General features: G+C 40.9%; 2 protein-coding genes across 3 annotated transcripts in view; one reads left to right on the top strand and one right to left on the bottom strand.

The window, feature by feature from the left end:
• Nucleotides 1-9,763, top strand: part of rad51d (RAD51 paralog D) — a 30,862-nt gene extending 21,099 nt beyond the window's left edge. Inside the window, exons 10-11 of one of the 2 annotated variants that reach the window (XM_083986833.1) lie at nucleotides 2,160-2,288; nucleotides 9,680-9,763. In XM_083986833.1, the coding sequence (XP_083842959.1) occupies nucleotides 2,160-2,258 (99 nt within the window). In that variant the 3' untranslated portion in view covers nucleotides 2,259-2,288; nucleotides 9,680-9,763. Of the gene's footprint in view, nucleotides 1-2,159; nucleotides 2,289-3,784; nucleotides 3,923-9,679 lie in introns of those variants that run through there. The other variant, XM_083986832.1, reaches the window with a different exon arrangement.
• Nucleotides 3,049-19,722, bottom strand: lig3 (ligase III, DNA, ATP-dependent). The gene is made up of 21 exons (XM_083986830.1): nucleotides 19,650-19,722; nucleotides 18,279-18,856; nucleotides 17,669-17,797; nucleotides 16,314-16,532; nucleotides 16,043-16,194; nucleotides 15,754-15,920; nucleotides 14,720-14,797; nucleotides 14,448-14,616; nucleotides 11,998-12,153; nucleotides 11,126-11,257; nucleotides 10,910-10,989; nucleotides 9,834-9,921; nucleotides 9,665-9,742; nucleotides 9,315-9,438; nucleotides 8,027-8,169; nucleotides 7,843-7,917; nucleotides 7,301-7,447; nucleotides 6,516-6,666; nucleotides 5,659-5,741; nucleotides 5,465-5,551; nucleotides 3,049-4,011 (listed from the first exon to the last, which is right to left on the bottom strand). The coding sequence occupies exons 2-21, from the start codon at nucleotides 18,826-18,828 to the stop codon at nucleotides 3,778-3,780; spliced, it is 3,042 nt and encodes a 1,013-aa protein (XP_083842956.1). The 5' UTR covers nucleotides 18,829-18,856; nucleotides 19,650-19,722; the 3' UTR covers nucleotides 3,049-3,777.
• Between the last annotated feature and the right edge of the window lie 640 nt (nucleotides 19,723-20,362).

Below are 20,362 nucleotides of genomic sequence, written 5' to 3'. Positions count from 1 at the left end.
GCAGGCACACAAATTAGGCTTCCCGTTGCATCTGAGAAAAACCAGGAAGCTTTGACAGCGAGTAGTAGCAGATCCCTGCGGTCCATCACTTAGCTTAGCTAGCTAAGTTAGCAAGTTATAACGGGAACTGCCCATTGGTCCGACCTCCCGTTACTCCGACAAAATCAACCACAAGTCGGACCAATAGGAGGTCGAACCAATGGGTGGTCCCGTTAGTTCGAACCGCCATCGTTACTTTGTGACAAGCTCTTCCATTGATAGGAGCATGTAGCTTTCTCTCTCTCTCTCTCTCTCTCTCTCTCTCTCTCTCTGTGTGTGAGAGAGAGCAAAATAACGAGAATTACTGAAAGAGAGAGAGCTCTCAGAAACACACAGAAACGCACATCACACACACGCGCGGCCCAGAAAGGAGCCAGATCGCGCACAACCATCATAAATGCTGATCAAGATGTGTAAACTGATAATCAAAGCCCCCCCTCCCAGAGTACAGAGTAAAAGAAATACACTTTTCATTTCTCTCCCCCCCTCCGCTCGAGCGCGGCTGAACCTGGCCGGCTTGAGCTCACTTCACGGGCGCGAGCCTGCTGCAGCCGCCGCTCCTGCTGACAGCAGACTGAGAGAAAAAAAAAAAGTACATTTCGCTTTGGTTAGGTTCAGGCAATGAAGAAAGGAGTTGGTTAAGTTTAGTAAAAACACCAGGTAGAGGCTAGACAGGCTGGAAGCATAATGAGCGTTATATGTTATTAATATGAAGTGCTTGTTTTGCACATGATCCGTTTGATCCCAGAAAGGAAAAAAGGATCAATGCGCAGCCTCCGTTTCCTTTCTGATTGCGTCCATCTGTCTGTTCGGAGTGGGAGAGAGAGAGGGAGATCCCAATCCACCTGTCTGTAAACCTGTCTGTAATGTAAGTTTGATTTGATATGAGTGTCAAGGTTTAATTATGGACACTAATGAGCGCGCAGCAGTGCGTAAAAGTCGTGCGTAATGACAGCTCCTTGTTGGTGAAACACAATAAACTCCACCTCTTCTTCCACGTGTGTCTTATTGACAGGTGGAGCCTATATGAATAATTATATAAATGCACAGTGAACGGTAAGAATGGAGAGTTGGACTAATGCTAACTAGTCCAGTTCGAACTAATGAGGACCTCCCATTAGTTCGAACTCTCATTACTCCGCTTGTCGGACCAATGGGAGGTCGAACTAATGGGAAGTCGGACCAGTGCCATGGACCCGTTATAACGTAGCTAGCCTGCAAGTGCTGGATGGTGGGTCCAGGTGGGCGGGGCTTGGTGACTGAATTGTTATGACATCACAGAGTTACAGGAAATCCTGACCTGCTGTGTACATTTCTGTTACCGTGTTTTGTAATCTAGTTACATTACAATTAATGTAGAGCCTAGACCTGCTTTATCACACTACACACGAACATCTACATTTTATAATTTGGGATCTTTTGTTGCAGTGTTGATGCAAATCTCATATACTGTGGTTTTAAACATTTATTCCAAGCATTTATTGGTTCTCATTTCTAATTTATTTTATACAGTATAAAATACAATGTCAAGTCTTTTAAAACATACAAATGCAGAGTTATTTCTACACTGTTGAAATACCTAACTCAAAAAGTCTCCAAACTGCAGTGTCACACAAATGTCTCATGGAAATATAAAAACATACACACACATGTAAAAGAACTATCAGCAAAAAGAAGCTTAAACTTATCAACACATTTGTTTCCTTGACTAAAGTAATGATATATTGTGTCGGGTGTGTTGCAGGTTTCAAGTCTACACCTTTATCATGTAGCTGAAATGATTCATGAGCTTGTTGGACATTTTTCAGTTGCACTGAGGAGACAGAAATATCTGAGCCAGCAGAAACAGACGCCTGCCCACAGCAGAGCAAATACAAAATAATTAACTAATATTAACACCAGGAGGAAATTGTTGCTGTTGTTAAGTGATGTCCTTTCTTCTCCTTGCACAAACTGTCCACAAATGCATTCATTAATCATTTTTCACTTTTTGCTTTTTGAATCACAATTCGTCCATCAGATGAAACAAACAAATACTTACAGAATCACTCAAATAAATGTTTTATTTTGCGGCACAGTTTGTTTTCTTATCTTTAAACTAGTTGCTTTCTGCTTCTTAGCCTTGTCACATCAAAGAAGAATTCGACTTGCAGTGGTGGAGTCGCTCTCAAGAAGCACAACCCTCAGGAAAGAGAAAACTGAATGAGACCGATTCCTGACGAGAGCTGACAATAATCCTCTGACCAAAGGTGAGCGAGTGTTTCTGGACCAAATTTGCAAGAGAATGCCCTCTTTGAAGTGAAATATTTCATAACTGGAATTAAGTCTAGCACTTATTCAGATCAAAAAGATTGTTGCTACAAAATTGGCCCATTAAGATCATGACACTGGGAGTATTTCCCTTTGAGACGCTCTGTCAGTCATGTGCTGCAGCTTTAATATTTTGGCCTGAGATTTTCTTTCTACCTGTAAAAGAGGAATAAAGAGTCGCTTTCCCCCTTTTATACATTTCAAGCCTTTCAGGGGAGGCAGAGCAGGTTCAAGTGGATTTTGCTTCTTTAGAGCTTTAATACATTCAAACATTTAATTAAGCCACCTCCTGGCCTGAAGTATCCTGGGGATAAAAAAGGCAAATCTGAATTATCCTTGAAAGCCATTAGATGCGGGAGGCTGCAGTAAAAACCTTTCAGCATCTCATCGGATTGTACGAAGAGTCTCATGATTTAGAATCAGAGTGAAGTGTATTTGGTTTAGGAGGAGAAAAGCCTTTTAAAACAAGTAATTCCTCTTATATGATCTCTGTAAATTCAGGAACATGAACAGTGCACTCTGGGAAAAAAAAGAAAGAAAAGGTTTCATATTCAGACAAGAAAATGTATATCTCCTCATCTCGCGCAGGGAGTCAGATCATCATTTGTAACGCCACTACTTTTACTGTTACTGTAGTGACTACAGTACAGTGCAAATTGAAGGACGTAAATAGCACCAGAACAACGTTTCTGAGACGTGTTTATCAGCAATTTGTTTATTCCCGATGGAAGACACATTTGGTTGTTCTCACTTCATGATCTGCAGTGTACCTCGAAAAGTTTTGCTCTTGCAGTCTTAAAAAAAGAAAAGAAAAACAGTGTGTCGGATTCATCGGCATGCAGATTGCAAACATCTTTGTACTTTTCCCCTCACCCCTTCATTTCCATGTGTATAAGATCTACAGTGGCCTTAAGGTAATGTAACACAAAACAACCTCTCTGGTGTTTGTTTTGTCCATTCTGTAGAACCATGCTAAGCTAAACAAAAAGAAAAAGAAAAGAGAAAGATTCAAGTCATTACACATTAATGAAAATATAATCATGAATATTAATTCTATTCATTAGATCCCCTAAACCCTGCACACTGTGATGTTTCTGTAGTAAGTAATTCAAGTCACATGATTTGTATGTAAAATGCATTTCATTCTTAGAAAAATTTCGACATCTATCACCAGGACAATTTTCCATGACCTTGACCTGTCATCCATTAAAACTCCAGGAGTAAGTGTATACTGTATGTGGCCCCTGCTGGTTTGCAAGCGTCAACACAAAAGGAATAAATAAAAAAATGACTGTTAGAGAGCAGTATGTAAACAAAGCCATGGACACAGTGTCTGGTGTCAAAGCAATACCCACAAACATTCACACCTTGTTCGTATGGATTTAGAGTTAAGTCACACTGATGAGCTGAACACTTGTGTTTTTGTAATTAACAGGGAGGTACGACGCGCCTCTTGCGGATACATTCCCAGATCCAGCTGGTTGTGACTCTCTGGGCCTGGCTGTCCTCCCCAGGGTCAGCCAGCGTGTGTGTGGCAGTGGAGGCGTCGTAGTCCGGCACCAGGTCTCCGTCGTACGCCACAAAGTAGCGCCTCAGTTTGTCGAAGTCCTGCACCGAGAGGGGCATGAAGAGCTTCACCCCGCTGAAGATGTCCAACAGTGTCTGCAGGCAAACACATGACCGGTCAGCAGAAGAAACTCTCACACTCTTACTTTCATCAAACACTTGTGAGCAGCAGTGTATTTAAAGGAGTGTCAAAACCATACAGGATTCACCTGTGATGACTGCCATGTTTTTCATATTGTTATTTTGTCATTAGCAGTGATATCTGATAGATGTGGTTGCCTCTGACGGCGGACAGGGCTGGGGTGATGTTCTCGTCACTGTTTTTACACTGTTTTTGTTACTATAATCCACTTCATAGTTTCTTTTACCATACAGTAGAAGCCTCAAAAATATTGAGAGCATGAAAACTACTACAGTGCATAACAAAAAATAATTAAGCCAACAGTTAAGTAATTACAGGGGTTTAGTATATATCTATCTATATATATATATATACACTAATGAATTCCAGGCTTTGAGATGTAGGTTGCCATGGCAGCAACAGATTTGCTTTTTACAAATAACAAGGAAGAGCTGTGTAGCTCATGGGCCAGGTGGACAGAAATAGATATTTGTGGCTATAATCGTTGATTGGCCATCTGATCAGTACAAGCTCAGTATTTTTCAGATTCATAATTCAGCCTGTGAAGTGTTCATATTAAAAATACTCTGGTGCTGCCGCCATGCAGAGTCTCATACAGTATAATAATGAGGAGGCAACTGCCAAAGTTTTGGTCTTTAACCTGAGAAAGTCAGCTATTAAATTATAAAACTTATAAACTAATTAAACGATGCACTGACTGACTGGCAACATTGTGATGTTGGTTTTTCCTGCAATTTCACTGGTGCGCTCAAAAAAACCCAGACAAAGGGAATGTTATGTTTTACTTTGCAAAGCTGTAAAGATAAAGAACCTCTGAAAGCCAAATTTAACAATAACTACACACTATTCAGCATTAGTTAAGAATTGCATTGTTCATTTAATAAGCATTTTTCCTTCATTGATACTAATTATTATGTAACTTAAAACAAGTGTGTTAACAGATGCTTTATGAACAATTATAATTACTGCAATTCAAAAGTGAATTAATTCAATAATTCATGTAATTACTATTAATTATTGGTTAACACTTTATAAAATATCTATTAAAACACTCATTAACCATTATTACATGTCTAAATCATTATACAGTAAGTGTAGCATTAATGTTCATCTAAATAGTTTCTTTATCATTTACCTCTACTTTAGAAATTATCTTAATGAACCTCCCTCAATAACTGGTTTGTAAATATGATTACAATCATCAAACAAATGGTAGATTTTATCAATCCAAAGTTTAACATTTGTAACTGTGTTTACAAATTACATAATAACTAGTATCAGTGTGGGAACAATACTTTATAAATAAGTATTAAATGAACCTCATATGTTGTTTAATAGTGTGTGGTAATTATACAGTGTAACTAAATGTAGCTATTATAAGCATCATGACAGGTTGAGTTCACCGACCTTGTCGTTCTTTGGCTGCAGCAGTTGAGATGTTGCCTTCGTTTTGCTTTGTTGTCCGTTGCTGTGGACGTTTTCACTCTTCTTCACCTGGTGATTAAACACACGACGGTCAGTTCCGCTCTACTGTTTTCCCATTGTCTGACAGGATTACTGTAACATTTTATGTGCCATGTGATTCTGATTTGTGTTTGTACCTTCTTGGGAGCCGGTGCCTCTGTGGTAGTGGGAGTGCGAGGCTGAGATTTCACTGCCTTTGGTTTGGCCGGTGTGTTGTTGCCTGTGAATTGAGAGTACGTTACTGAAGCAGCTCTCTGTCACTCCGGGCTCTTGACTGCTGGGTCAACACATCTCTCTCTCTCTATGTGTGTTACTGTTGCTAAATGAACCGTGCTCCACTGTACAATAAATACCGTAAATTTCACATTTCTGTGACCGCATGTGTCCTCTCTGAAACTGTCTTTAACAGGCGTGTAAATGATGGGGACATTGACATTGCCTGGGGTGTAGCCGGCAAAGGCAAAGATGTGTCCGCATGAGTTGAAAATGTTTCAACTTAAGCAAAAAATTGTGTGCTTGTCCTAAGGCTTTGACTCGGCTTCATGAATACAGAGTGACAGGAAAAAAGTGGTTTGAAGGGAAAAATTACAGAATAGGAATAAGAGCAGTGTTTGCATTATGTACCATAGCTAAGAGTTCTCTGTGTGGGGGCGACAAACTGACTGCTAAAACACTCCTGGTGAAAATTCAGGAAATTATGAGGTGAAAATGTGCAACAGTTTTGGTAATTGTTTTGAGTCAACTTGAAGGGAGAACACTAAACTACAGCTGGAACTTGCTTCTCAAATGTCAGCAAAGAAGATGTAACTTCAGAAATCATAGTGAACTTTCCTAAAATGAAGAGAATAAATGATGAGGCTTTCACAAACAAGGGTTGCTAGATAAGCAATTTCAAAATAACACTGCACATTTGCATAAGCTTCTTATCTTTACAATATAATCAGCATGAAAACATCAAAACACGTGTCACAAAGTTGTCGATTCTTGTACGCACTGGCTTTCTTGGGAGGGGCGTCTCGCTGCGAGGACGGCGATGGCGAGTTTCCCCCGCTGTCGCCCCCCGATGAGCCCTTGTCGTCACTGGATCCAGACGGTCCAGCTGTCACTTTAAAGTCGCTGGTCTCCTTTGATATGCGGTACAGCTCCTGACCAGAGTGATGAGATGACAACATGGGCTTCAGCCAAGAGACGTAATGTTTCGTGTCACCAGAGATTGAAGGCCGACGTTGGACCCAAATAATTTAGCGCGGACGTGTTTTACTGCCTCGGCCAATATTTCAGCTCATTTGTCAGTGTTTGGAAGATGAGTCCGACTGCATATCTCCTCCTCCTCCCCCGCATTTAAATCATACTTAACTTAGCTGGCCCCCACGGGTGTTTTGTTCGGCAGTGGCCTTATTTATTATTATTTACTACTCCCATCATCTATATCACTTGGCCTCACCCGTACTCCATCATATATTACGATAGAGATGGAGAGTAATTAGCAACAATCCCGGAGTGAACACTTCAGGTATTCAGTATCAAATGAGCTACTGATTCCTGCAGCATTATTTGATCTAATTAAAAAGCCGTGACTGTGCTTAATCATTTCCCATGGTGCCATCAATTAGCTGAATTTACAATCATTCATTTTCATGTCCTTGATCTGGAATTGTTATCAAATTAAAAAAAGAAATGAAAGTTATATTTTAGACTTGACTCAACTCCCAGCTATACATTATTAACAGCACTTCACGATCACAGTGTGGCATGTGCACTTGAATCAAAGTTTCCTACTTTGAGTTGGTGTAAGTTGGTGGCCGTCTTCCAGTCCTTGTCATCGCGGATGCGCGTCATGCGGGGAAAGCGGATAGAGATGCCGTCGGCCGTGTGCATTTCTGATTTGGAGAACTCGGCGCCTGTGATCTCCCAGACAGGTGCTTGCTGCGGCAGGAGAGAAAGAAATGACAAGGTGGGGGAAAAAAAGAGTAAACATCCATGATAATTACTATTTATGGAAAGATGTTTGTAGATTTCATGATTAGAGTCTATTTTCAAATCCGAAAAAGCCAGAAAAGGTCGTTTCAATCATGAGTTTTGAGCATTTTCATTAAATATGCAGGTTGGCAACACTTCTCAGCTCTGCAGCGTGGGCGGTCATTATCTCAACACATCTGAGAGTCATTTATTTGTAGACGTTCCTGCTGAGGACGTATGCAGGAGACGCTGTTATCTGATCAGTTCGTGTGAAGGTCCACGGCGCTGAGACGACGTACAGCTGGGCCGAGCCTCAACGAGTCCTTTGGGAAATACGAACGCATAGAATTATGAAATCTCACCTGAGGATCACGGATAATGAAATCTGGATAGTAGTTCTTGATGATTTTCATCCAGCCTGGGATTTTGCTTGGGTCCTACACAAGACACACAAATACACACACACACACACAAAAGATTCATTTTCAGTTTTATTACATCAGCTCCATATTCCAGGCAGGGCTCTCTAAGTGGATCCTCTCTGACCTTGCTGATTTTGATCATATCCAGCTCCTTCTGGAGCCGGGCCAGCATGGCGTCATCGTAGCCTCCAGAGCACTTGGTGACTGTGCACCACTTCTTGGAGTCCGGGTCGTAACAGCCCATTAGAAAGCTGGACATGATGCCCCCTGGTGGGAAGAAGAACACACCTGTTATTAGGAGGGGAGTTAAGAAAAGTGCTGCTTGCGAGACTCCACATACCCACTTAATAGTCCCCTCCACTGGCGCTGAACACACACACACACACACACACACACACACACACACACACACACACACACACACACACACACACACACACACACACACACACACACACACACACACACACACACACACACACACACACACACACACACACACACACACACACACACACACACACCGAACACTGTATAATTTCACTTGACTTCCCAAAACTGGCCCATTCAAATCCATCTATGACGGCTCTATTTTCCCTGCTGCTGCCTTCACCTTCCCACCTCCGTCCTACAGTGTGTTATGACAAGTGTTTTCATCTGATTTATTGTTCCTGCTCTATTAGATTGTCTCCACACTGCATGAGCTGCCTTTATTAGCCCTGCTTTGGAGATGTGAACCTTTGTTTTTGCATTTGTTATGTCTCCATTGTGTTACATGCTCATTACTCGGCCTCCTCAATGTCTCCCATGTCTTCTGTCTGTCTTTATGCATCACCTAATGACAGCTCGTCCTTTGTGTATGTTGTTTCAGCTCACACGGTAATAGAGTTAACACTGGCTAAGTACAGTTTAATGCTGAAGTTTGCAGCATAGACATGTAACTGATGTTTATGTTGTGGCTGATCAGTTCATTATTTTCTTTTTTCAGATTGAAGATCTGATTTCAAGGCTTACAGATTATATGTGAACCTACTTTAAATCCTCTGATACCAAATCCTAATTTACTGTTTAATAAAGAGTCTGTTCCTATAATTACCAAAACACATTAAATATCAATTTTGCTGAAACTTGAAGACTGTTCGCAAAGCGGCCCCTATGATCATTTAAATAATTTTTATATCATTAAAAATTAACAATAATAGTAAAACTGTCTTGGTTAGCTAATTTGGGTGTACCCAGAGTCAAACCACCCCCCTCACCTTACAGGAAATGACTGAGCAGAGAATAAAAGGGACACTAAAACTGCCAGCGCGAGTAAGATGAAGCATCACGGACTGGAGAGGACTCAAGTCTGTAAGTTCACTGCAGAAACAAATGAATGTATAGCGGTGTGAGGTGTGGGCTTTACAGACCGTTTGAGCCTTTTCCATAGAAGGCCCCCAGCACCACCAGGTCAGCTGTGTCGGCCATCGCGCCTTCATTCAGATAGTCCTTTTTCACCTTCAGCCAGTGACGCTTCCCGGGTTCGTAGGTCCCCTGAAACACAGAGACGCACCTCGTCCATCATTATCTGTCACCCACAATTTAATTTTAAGTACAAACAGCTTGCAATGTTTTCATTTTTACCGTTATCATTTTGGCACTGCAAGATATGTGAAATATTTTAGTGTTAATTAATGATTTTGTTATTTCAACACAGAAGGTTAATAAGAGATCCAGGATGAGGATAAGAGAATCCTACATTATAACCATCACAACTCACCTTTATGTCTTTCAGCACCAGGCCTTCAAGTCCCTCTCTGATGACACGAGTTATCATGTCGGCCAGGTCTCCCGCCCTCTGTCACGCACACACATAACAACAGAACATTAGATGCCACCCTGGCTGCACGGAGCTACTACAGATGTGCACATGCAGCAGATGTTCTTACAGTGACGTGCTTCATCTCTGAGAACAGGATCCTGTTGGGGACTTCCACCATGTTGTCGTGCAGGAACTTCCTACGCTCACGCAGCGGCCTGGAGAACATGATGCCAGTGAATCAAACAGGTGCCACTTTACAAGACCTTTTTTTTTCTAAATGGTTTAAAACTGGCTCATTAGTTCAGTTGTTAATGCTTTCTAAATAAATATACATGTTATAACACAGATTTCATACAGTGATGCAGGCTCGCTCTTTTGCAAGTTAAAGTTAATGTTTATTTTTCATTTATCTTACTAATGTCTATCATTTATCACTGGTTCAATGTGCCTCATTGTAACTCATTAAGAAATAATGATGTATTTCACACTTCATGTTTAATTTTATGCGAACCACTTTGTATTGTTTTTTTTAAAGTGCTATACAAATACATAGGATGGTGATGGTGGCTAATTGCTTGTAACAGGTACAAAGCAGGGAGGAGAAAACAGATATGACACTTAACAGTACTGATAAATGTAGGCTCACTATTTAGCAAACAACAGGTCACTGTTGCCCTTTTTATGTTTTTATATGCATTATAACAGCTTATAAATGATTCATACAGTGTTGGCAAGCCGTAGTAGTCTATGCAAACTAATACAACATACTGGTTTTGGAAAAATAGCTGTTTTTTCTCCAGTGAATGTGCTACATTTAGTCTAGAGATGTATATTTACACAGATATACCGAGGAGACTTGTCCTCAGGTTTTTTCCATTAATCTAATCTTGTTCACACCTAAACAAGCACTGAAACTATATAAATCACTAGAAGAAAAAACAAACCCACAAGGAAAATTACCTTTAAATACACAGATGCTAAAGTAAAAATGGCATCTCTACATGAAAGCATAAAACAAAACACTATATGAATAACACGCACAGTAAACCAGCGGAAGAGAACAAAGTGTTTGTGGAGGTTTGGAGGAGTGCGTTACCAACGGTGTTAAAAACTACATGCTTGCATCATTCCCATCAGGGGTTCTTTGTACACTGGGATTCAAAGACGCTTTTAAGACAATGGCTGGACTGAAAACGCATTTACCTCTCCATGAGACTGACGCCGTTGAAGTAGATACAGTCGAAAACAAAGAGGCACACTTTGGCATCTTGAAAGGCCGCTTTCTGAAGGGAAGAGGAGAGGAGAAGCGTGACGTGCGACAACAGAGACTGATCAGAAAACAAGCTGCATGACAAAACTCATGCTGTCTGAGAGAGGAAAAAATAAAACGGAAGTACAAATTGCCTTTGGTGTTCTCACCTTGTGTACACCCAGAGTCCCAAAAGGCAGGGGTTTACTGGTCTTTGTGTCAATTAGGAGGACTTCAGCATCCAATATCATACTGTGGCCTCCGGGAAAAGCCTGAGGGATGTACTCTTTGAAATGGGCCACCTGAAACATCGACATAGACACACACACGGGGCTTAGGCACTGAGGAAAAAGAGGAAGCACTTGAAATATCTATTAAAGCAAGATTTAAGAGGGCTGCACCATATCATGGATGATCTGAACAGTTTTATAGTGTATTTGCAATTCAGAACTTAACATAAACTGTCTAATAGTAGTGGCTGAGGGTTTTTAATTAGCCATTTGGCTGATGGGAGTGTGCTGTGTGCACAAAGCTGTCACACAGGGACAGATGTCTGCAGCTGTTTAGGTTAGATGGGTCGAAACGGGGCCACAACTGGAAATCTAAGGAAGCAGCTGCATCTGTCATTGACAAACTCTGCAGACTTGTGTGAATAGAGGGAAAAAAATAAGCAGAGAAGCCTCTCAAAGCGTTCATGAGCGGAGGCACATCCTCATGTGCAGAGCTGCTGTGTGTGAGCGATGTATTGTGTGCACAGCAGCATCATCTAGTGGTTTAAATGGGCTAATGATGACAGTGTGGTGCTATTTCTTCCTGCATGTTTCAGGCTCTTTGCCTCATGCTGAGAGCAAACACACCAGGAAAAAAAAACATCACTATGGGAAATGTGTGAATTTCACACTGGGATTATACCTTTAAGCTGCTAATCCTGCAGGGACAAACCTGAGGTCATTTCATTCTGACTGTTCATGCATCGACCGCGTGGCTGTGTGTTTGCATTTGTGTACTGTGCATGTGTATGTGTGTGTGTGATAAGACTGACTTTGTGCGGTAACACCGGCTTGAGGCTGCGGCTGAAGTAGCTGAAGACGTCTCCGTTCTTGTGGACCTGCACCCGCTCTCCGTCGTACTTGATCTCAGAGTACATCCCGTTGGGGCATTTCTTCATGGCGTACTCGATGGATTTACAAGCCTCGGCCTGGAATCACAAAGGAAAACAATCAGTCACAAAGCTCTCGGCAGGTAAACCAATTTCTTATGGTTACTTTTCATTAAAAGTTTCCGCTGGCACAAGTGTTCCTTCGACTTTCAGGTGCAGGTGAAGGATAATTCTGGGATAATCGTGTTGAGACTTGTTGTAAATCAGCTCCAAGTTGTTTTGCGAGTTGCTCCTCTGCTGAAATCCGGATTTTATAAATGAGACAATGTCTGACAAAATCACCTAACACTAATGTTTCATCTCGCACAGCGGACATGCAGGTTTGACTGGCTGCATAGCATCATGTGGTGGGCCCCTGGAAGCAGAGATTGTGCCTCAATGAGTCAACACACAGTAGACATGTGAAGAAGCAGAGGTAGGAGAAACAATTTTCCAGGATACTAGACTTTTTCTCTCATTTTTCATGTTTTTTCCATGACCAGAAAATTGGTCAATAATTTTCCAAGTTTTCCATGATACATGGGAACCATGTAATACCACTCACCACAGTTTTCATGTGCAGTAAAGGGTTATTAATGACTTTTCTGGTGAGCTCACTTTATCCTCCAATCGGGTCTGAATTGTTGGTTTGTTTGTGTCTGCTCATGAGACTCCCTTTGTTTTTGCCCTGTTGTAGAGGAGCTGCCATTTTCCCTTATCTACAAAATGACTCTGATGAGTCCAGTGCTTGTACAACTGATAGAAATAATGGTCAAAACCACTTGTTGCATCTACAGTAGGTGTTGGTTTTACATATTGGAAAGAGCATTGATGACGATAAGAGCAAACAATGCCGCAGCATGAGCTCACTGTGTTTGTGTCAATCACAGAAACAATCATTTATTCCTTTCAGTGTTATACCGGTATGTAGCCTGGTACCATCACACTGTTAAACTAATTGACTATGACTGTGCTGGCAGTGTGACTGCATGTTCACCTGCTGCTGTGTGCGCACTAATTGCGTTTCAGAGCACACCATCAAAATGAATTAGACTTAATTTGGTGTTGTGTTTCTCCCCTGCTAATGTGTCTGCTGGATGTAACAGAAAGCGATGCAGCATTTCATCTCCTGCACAGCGATGTGAAGCAGAGAAGGAAGTTAGAACTGAAAACGCTCAAGTTTTGAGCCCGTGGGAAGCCGGGAACTGGACCGTGTTATTCATTTGTAAACTAAAATGTGACGGAGCTGCAGTGGGTTTCAATTTACTTTCAGTAGTGTGTAATTAAAAGTCTGCTGTGTAATGTGAAATTTAATGGTCTGTAGGTTTTTTGGAGTCATGCTGAATTAATATTTGCGTCTGTAGAGGGGGTTGTCATATAGCCGTGTGTTTACAGCGCACAGTTATCTGGGAGGTCCAGCTGCTGCCGGTTTGTTTGTGTCCCAGAAATCAGCTGGAAACTCTTTGAACATCACACAGTACGTGGAGTTACCACCTCACGAGAAGGAAACAAAGGATCGGAGTCAATCTTTTGACACAAACAGTGACTTTGGTTGATGATTAAACAGACAATAGGCCCCTCTTCTATTGAGTGTACTGTATGTGTGGAGGCATGCTTGATTTATTTAGACTAAAGTTAATCTTCACTCAATAACATGTACTTTTGACACTCGCCAAGATGATAACAGTCTCTTGTTAACCAACCACATGAACACAATGGAAACAGTTAGAGGGCCATAATAAGGAATTCATAACTGGAAAAGCTAGGATTAAGAACAATGAACCTTTTGGCCAAAATGTCCTTAATATAAACATCCTATTTCATCCTATGTGAAAAAAAGATTGAATTCATCTGTTATTTATGTGTGTATCAACATTTGTACATAGATGGGTAGATGCACAAAAAGACATGTGCCTTTCCTGTAGAATTTGATTTGTGGAACTGAGATAATGAGTAAAAAATACAGAAACAGCTGATCTGAACTGATTAAAGACTTTTTAAATCCAAACACAAAATTATTGAAAACTTACCAAGTTTTTTTAAGAACAAAGAAATCTATCTAATCAGCAATCTATTTCTAATTTCCTAGTTTATTTTCACCAATAACCCACATATCTCACCCTAAAGCGAACATGGATGATTGAAGTGTTATCCCACTGCGAATACATGATGTGTAATGATTTAACAATCAAATTAGGTCATTGCTTGGAGGTCCCTTCGTGTCCATTTGGTCCATTTTTTGTGGACAGTGTGTATCAGGGAATAAATGGGGACAGAAGACGGATGTCGTCTATATGACAGACACGTGAGCAGGATTGCACATATTTTTTACACATTGTAGCTGCAATACTCACCAACATGGGTTGAACGGGGGTCATGAGAGATGCCTCCACAGTGAGGAGTTTCCTGGGCCCTGAGCCATTGGACGAGTCCTGTTGGTTCCTCAGCACCCGTTCAACCACGTCGCCCAGATTGCGTGAGGCTTTGAAGGCATCGTAAGCGTTTGGATCTAGAGCATCCAAGCTGCAATAATAAATAAAAACAACGAGTCATAAGGTTTCTTCTCAGAAGTGCTGAAAGTACACAGTGTATTATTAACTCTCAGGCGGCAGGCAAAGACACTTACACATGTTTTGCTCCGGCGTTCATCTTCAGGTCGTGTTTGATAAGTCGAATGATGCATTTCAGGTCATTACTGGTACATCTGTGATAAACAGAGAATGCACTGGGGTAAAATTGAGGTATTACAGCACAATACTTAATGTTGATGACCTGAAATGGTTTAAACGTATAGCACTATTCACACAATAGAAACATTAGATTGTGGAAACTGTAAATAGTTTCATTTGAGCCATTTTCAAGACTGTTGTGCAAAGCAAACTAAAGCTTCTGACTTTTTACAGCTGGCAACGTGCAATTTAGGACAAACAAACACAGTCCTGCTGCTGTGTCTGAGCTGTGGAGTGTTGAATGTCAAATAGAGACAGTCTGTCTGTTTCTGTTTATATGTGTGTGTGTGTGTGTGTGTGTGTGTGTGTGTGTGTGTGTGTGTGTGTGTGTGTGTGTGTGTGTGTGTGTGTGTGTGTGTGTGTGTGTGTGTGTGTGTGTGTTAAACATGCCTGAGGCAGACAATCTATGAAGACAGGAACACTGAAAAAACAAATACTAACAATAAAAAAGTAGGACAAGCTAAAAATGTGGAAGCAATTACCCCATTCACAAATACTGTGAAATGAAAACACAAAATCTGTTTCCTTGGCTTCTACACAGTGGCAGAGGCAATTGTTTACTGCTTTAAAAACTATTTCAGCAATCAATGACAGGTCCAGCACTAAAATACACTGAGTTGGCATTTAATTTGGAAAATCTAGCTAAAACTAATGGAGTCTAATCAGCAGTCCTGCAATAAATCCTATGTTCAGTTTTTATTGAACGTGTTTTAAGAAAATTTGTGGATTCAACCTGGTGATAATTTTGGAGGTTCTAACTTGTGGTGCAGTTTAAATGTACTGCATTATACAGAGAGGTGTTTCTTTATTTTTGTCCACCGCATTTATATTATTCTGGGTAAGTTCAGTAACAGGCACACATCTCTCTGTGTAGTGCAGAAGTCACTGAGCTGAACCGAAGTTTATGTCATGGTTATTATTTCTGAATTACTTTTTGGATATATTCTCCAGCTCGGTCTGTTGCTCATCCTCCTTGGTCAGCTGGGCAAGGCGGGTCAGGGATGCATCTACTTCCTGGATGGTCAGCAGGCTCTTGGCAGCTGGAGGAAATGCTTTGCTCTCATCAAAGAACATCCTCACCGTCTCAGATACATCTCCCTGAAACACAAAGACACCGACTGTATTTGTCTACACAATGTCAGAGAATATAATTGTCCCAAAGGGAAATCGTCTAGAAAATCATTTATTAGTCCAAGTGTGTAAACATATGGATCACAAACCTGCTCCAGATCTCGCACCATGTCGTCCTGGTTGCATCTGAATATGCGGCCGTAGAGTTTTACGATCTGTTTGTCGTTGAGGTTGTAGACACTTTTTACAACACCCGGCAGGAGCAGTTTCATTGTCAGGTAAAGATCTCCATGGAACTTATCTGGGATGACAGGAAAGCAAGATTTAGGATAGACATTTGTCATTGAATTCCTGGCTTTTTGGATTTTGTCAGATGTTGCGCTGCTGAACACAGTATATACGATAAACAAACACACCAACCTCCACCTGAGCCTTTCTTGAGATACTTCTCAATAATCTGTGTCTTCACATTGTAGCTGCTGTTTTCCGCCACCGTGGCACAAAGCTTGCGAAACTCTCTGAAGAGGCAGTCCTTGTGCTGCGGGTCACAGAGCTGAGTGGACAGGGCGCTGCCTTGGCTGGCTTTGGCGGGGGAGGAGGTGGATGGTCCCGGGCTGCTGGAGGGGCCGGCCTTCGTAGCTGGACGGGAGAGTGAATGAGAGAGATGAGAGAAAATTTGGCAACTGGGCACACAAGGAGCAAAACATTTTAACAGGTTTTAAGAGTTCTGATTATTGTTAGTAAGTTTCTGTAGACTTGAATAATCACTTTTCAAGGGATAATTTGGTTTCTATAAATGAATTCAGCCTTTGTTTTAATGTTTGCATTTTGACTTAATGCTAACAATTTCTCTAAAAATCCTAAATACATGAACAGCGCGATAACAGTGACACTGAATTTTGGAAAGAAAATACACATATCCATATCGAGTTCTAGCTGAATACAAATTAAACCTTTCCCTGCTTTTTCAATTTTCAAATAAGGCTGATTTTCATTGTTTATACTTGTGTTTTTAAACTACATCACTTCTTTACTGAACAGTTGCTGAGCGGTGGACTTCGCTGTTCAAGTATTTCAGCAGACAAATCACACTCATGTTAAATTTATCACTGCAAATCCAGACCACTCTGTCTTTGAGATATTCATCACCTTCACCTCTAGTCTGAGACACAGGCCTCCAGAAATGAGTTCAAACCGGTTCAGTTCAGTTTTTATTCATCCCACATAGGGCACTTAATTTCAGTGCATCAGAAACTAGGCTCCTGAGAGCCCACACAGCTGAAAGTTTTATCCACCCCCTCGTCTTATTGTTGCTGTTTTTCCTCCATCGCATCAACTTTTTATTGTGTTTTGTTTTGTTTGCCAAACACCAACATCCTTAATGTCTTCAGTGTTTTTATTGAGGTTTATGTTTTAGTTATTTGTGTTTATGCCGCCGTGCTGTCAAAACAATTTCCTCTTGTGGCATAATAAACATCTGAGCTGGACTGCACTTACACACATTTTCTTTCTTAGCACTAAGACGCTACCACATTAATGCAATTTCATGTGGTAATGTAATGTGGTGTATTAAAGGTCGTCCATCATAGAAAAATATCAATTGTCAAAGAGTGGCACACATTTCCTGACTCCTAACAATCAAAATGTTGCTGCTAAGTTATCTCAGAATTGAAAAAAAAAAATCACCAACTTTTTTATTAAGCTTTTGTATCCTTAACTTTTGTTGTAACATTGAGAAGCTTTTTAGCTCCTCAGCCTTGGAGGTCTTATCTCACCAGTGAAGCCAGAGAACTTGCGTGGGGCGTTGACAGAGGGGTCGGCAGGAGGAGACTTCAGCTGGCCTGAGGTGTTCAGCTTGGCTTGAACCTTCTTCTTCGGACTTGCGTTGACTTTGGCCATCAGGTCTACAGGACGAGACGATTTTTAGACTCAAAGTATAAGCAGCTGCTTGACTCTGAGTCAGCATATACATCATTCTTAGACTCACACACAACCCTGCACCAATATTTCAATGCATAAACAAACTGTGCAAAACATACACACGTTTACACCTACACAAAGAACCAACACCTTGCTGAGCACAGGTATGACTACACCACATGACAGAAAAGCTCTAAAGCGTTCAACTGAACTTTCCTCATAAAAGTTTTATTTTCCACTTGGTTGACATGCCTGAGTTTCTTTAAGGTTAAAACAACTTCAAGCATGTCCAGTTGCCTTTATATAGCTCTTAGAGATCTGTTGATCTGTTGTTCTTGCTGACATGTGGTGCCTCTGGTTTAACTAGCAACACTGGAAGTTAAGTTTCAGTGGAGGAAAAACAACTTTTGCATTAGGTGTTGGTAAGCACTGAATGTTTTGAGAAGAAATGTAAAAAAAAACTACCTGACACATGTTTATTGATGAGATCCTTGTCTTCATCCTGCAACTCCTCCCATCCCTCCAGATCTGTAATGTCCTCGATCTTCTTCGTGGTGGCTCTTGCCCTTTCCAGCTTCTCAAAAATACACTTTACATGGTACCACTCTTTCATTTCCCCTGCAGACTCACTGAAAGGGTTTGGCACAACCTTTCCTATGCGCACTATGCCCTTCTGGATTTTGTCTTTGCATTTCTTACAGCCTGCAGTGCCACGTTTGGCGTATTCCACAATAAACCTCTGTTCTGCCATATCTGGCTCGTTGGAGTAACACTGATGCAGGGAAAGCCAAGGAGAACTGTGTCGTCGGAGGTCGTGTTTATGCGAGACTGTGGAAAAATGATGGATTTTCCTGGAAAAATTAAACACAAAAATGGGCGGAGCTTGAAGATTAAAGCATGAAGAGATGGGTGAGGATCTACACCTTTTAGGCTGCTGACACCTAACAAGCGTTTGAAGAGTTTGTAGCCCTGCACGGACAGTCCTGGGAGCTAAACAAACAAGAGGTCTCTGCATCCAGTTGTGATGGTGGCCAAATTACAACCTTAAAAAAAGGCAAAGAGAAAAGATAGTTAGTTCTTGTCCTGCATACTTTGACTTGACATATCAGACATTACAGAATTTACAGTGACTGACCCAAGCTCCAGTTCTGCAGTAGCATTGCTTCACAATACACAATGACTGACCAATGTGCACAGTGATTTACTGAATCACACAGGGCCCAGGTCAGCCTGACCCTCTATTGGTGAAATGTAATCATGTATGTGTTTCATCAAATATTTCGAATCGAGTAGAATTTGCACTTCTTTCCTCATTACTAGCATGAACCTTACCAACACAAATATCTGAAAAGTACAAAGACCTTCATTACAATGAGGATTACACAACCAAAGAGCAAGGACATTGTATGTTTGAGTGTAATTAAAATGTAATCAAACTATTATTCACAAGAATGCAATTTTTGACAGATCATGCTACCAAACAAAACTGCGTAATATCCCATTATTTTACATTACTAATTTGTTTACAAAAGGTGGTGAAATTTCGGTTCAACCTAACACAGCTTTTCCACAGCAAATCAGACAGAATATCTAATTTACTGCCTGTCTGTTAACAGTTATTACGATCTGGTTATTACACTTTAAACGTGAGCGTCAAGATACGTGCAGGTTTGATGACACGAAGGCAACTGTTAGGCTAACCAGTGATTAGCTTTAGCCACACTCCCTCTGTAACACATACAAGCGGCTAGCCTAGCGAGCTAACACACTTCATAGCAACTAGCACGAATAATTTAACACGTTGCTAACGTTTCTGTATGTATTTGGCTACTGTACCTGTAAGTATATTAGTAAAATATGTTAGTACGGTTTAACCCTTTACTCCCCCTTCTCATTGTTGTGAGAAAACAGCTCAAGTATCAAGTTAACTAAAATTGTAACCTCAAAAAACAATACACTTCCGGGTCACTCCTTCAAAGTAAGAGCAAAGTAGCGAAAATGTTGTAATAATTAAATGCAGGGTGTGTAAAACTAGATGTTAAGTGCCTATATAATTTATACATACCATCGATCCACATCGTAGACCATTCGCAATGCCTTATCTGTTTTCAAAAGTTAGATATTTCCTTTACTTCGAAGGATTTTACAATTTATTTCCGGCAAATCCCTAGTGAACCGTTTAGCTTGATGCAACTAAACAAAGCTAAAAAGCCAAACGAAACACAGCATGGTCCTCACGGGTTTTATGCTGCTGGTTGAGAGAAATAGTAGCCCTTTAACATGTGGCAAGACGCATCTACTGCCATCTGCTGAACCGGAGCACTTGAAGTTTAAACCATACACAGACCCCCAGCTAGTTTTAAAACTAACAGAAACAGAACCGAGTAAATAAAACTGACTGAAGTACTCAAACATAAGAACAGTATATGGCGTAAAGATATCCCAGAACAAGTAAAATACTCCTGGGTGAACTTGAGTTTCATATAATATATAAACATTAAAAATGTTTTTAAGAATATTATAAGAAGAATAAAAAGAACTTTCTCTTG

This window comes from Trachurus trachurus (assembly GCF_905171665.1).
Source record: "Trachurus trachurus genome assembly, chromosome: 14".
NCBI lineage: Eukaryota > Metazoa > Chordata > Actinopteri > Carangiformes > Carangidae > Trachurus > Trachurus trachurus.
The sequence above is the reverse complement of the archived record's forward strand: the minus strand, read 5'-3'. Positions and strand labels throughout refer to the sequence as shown.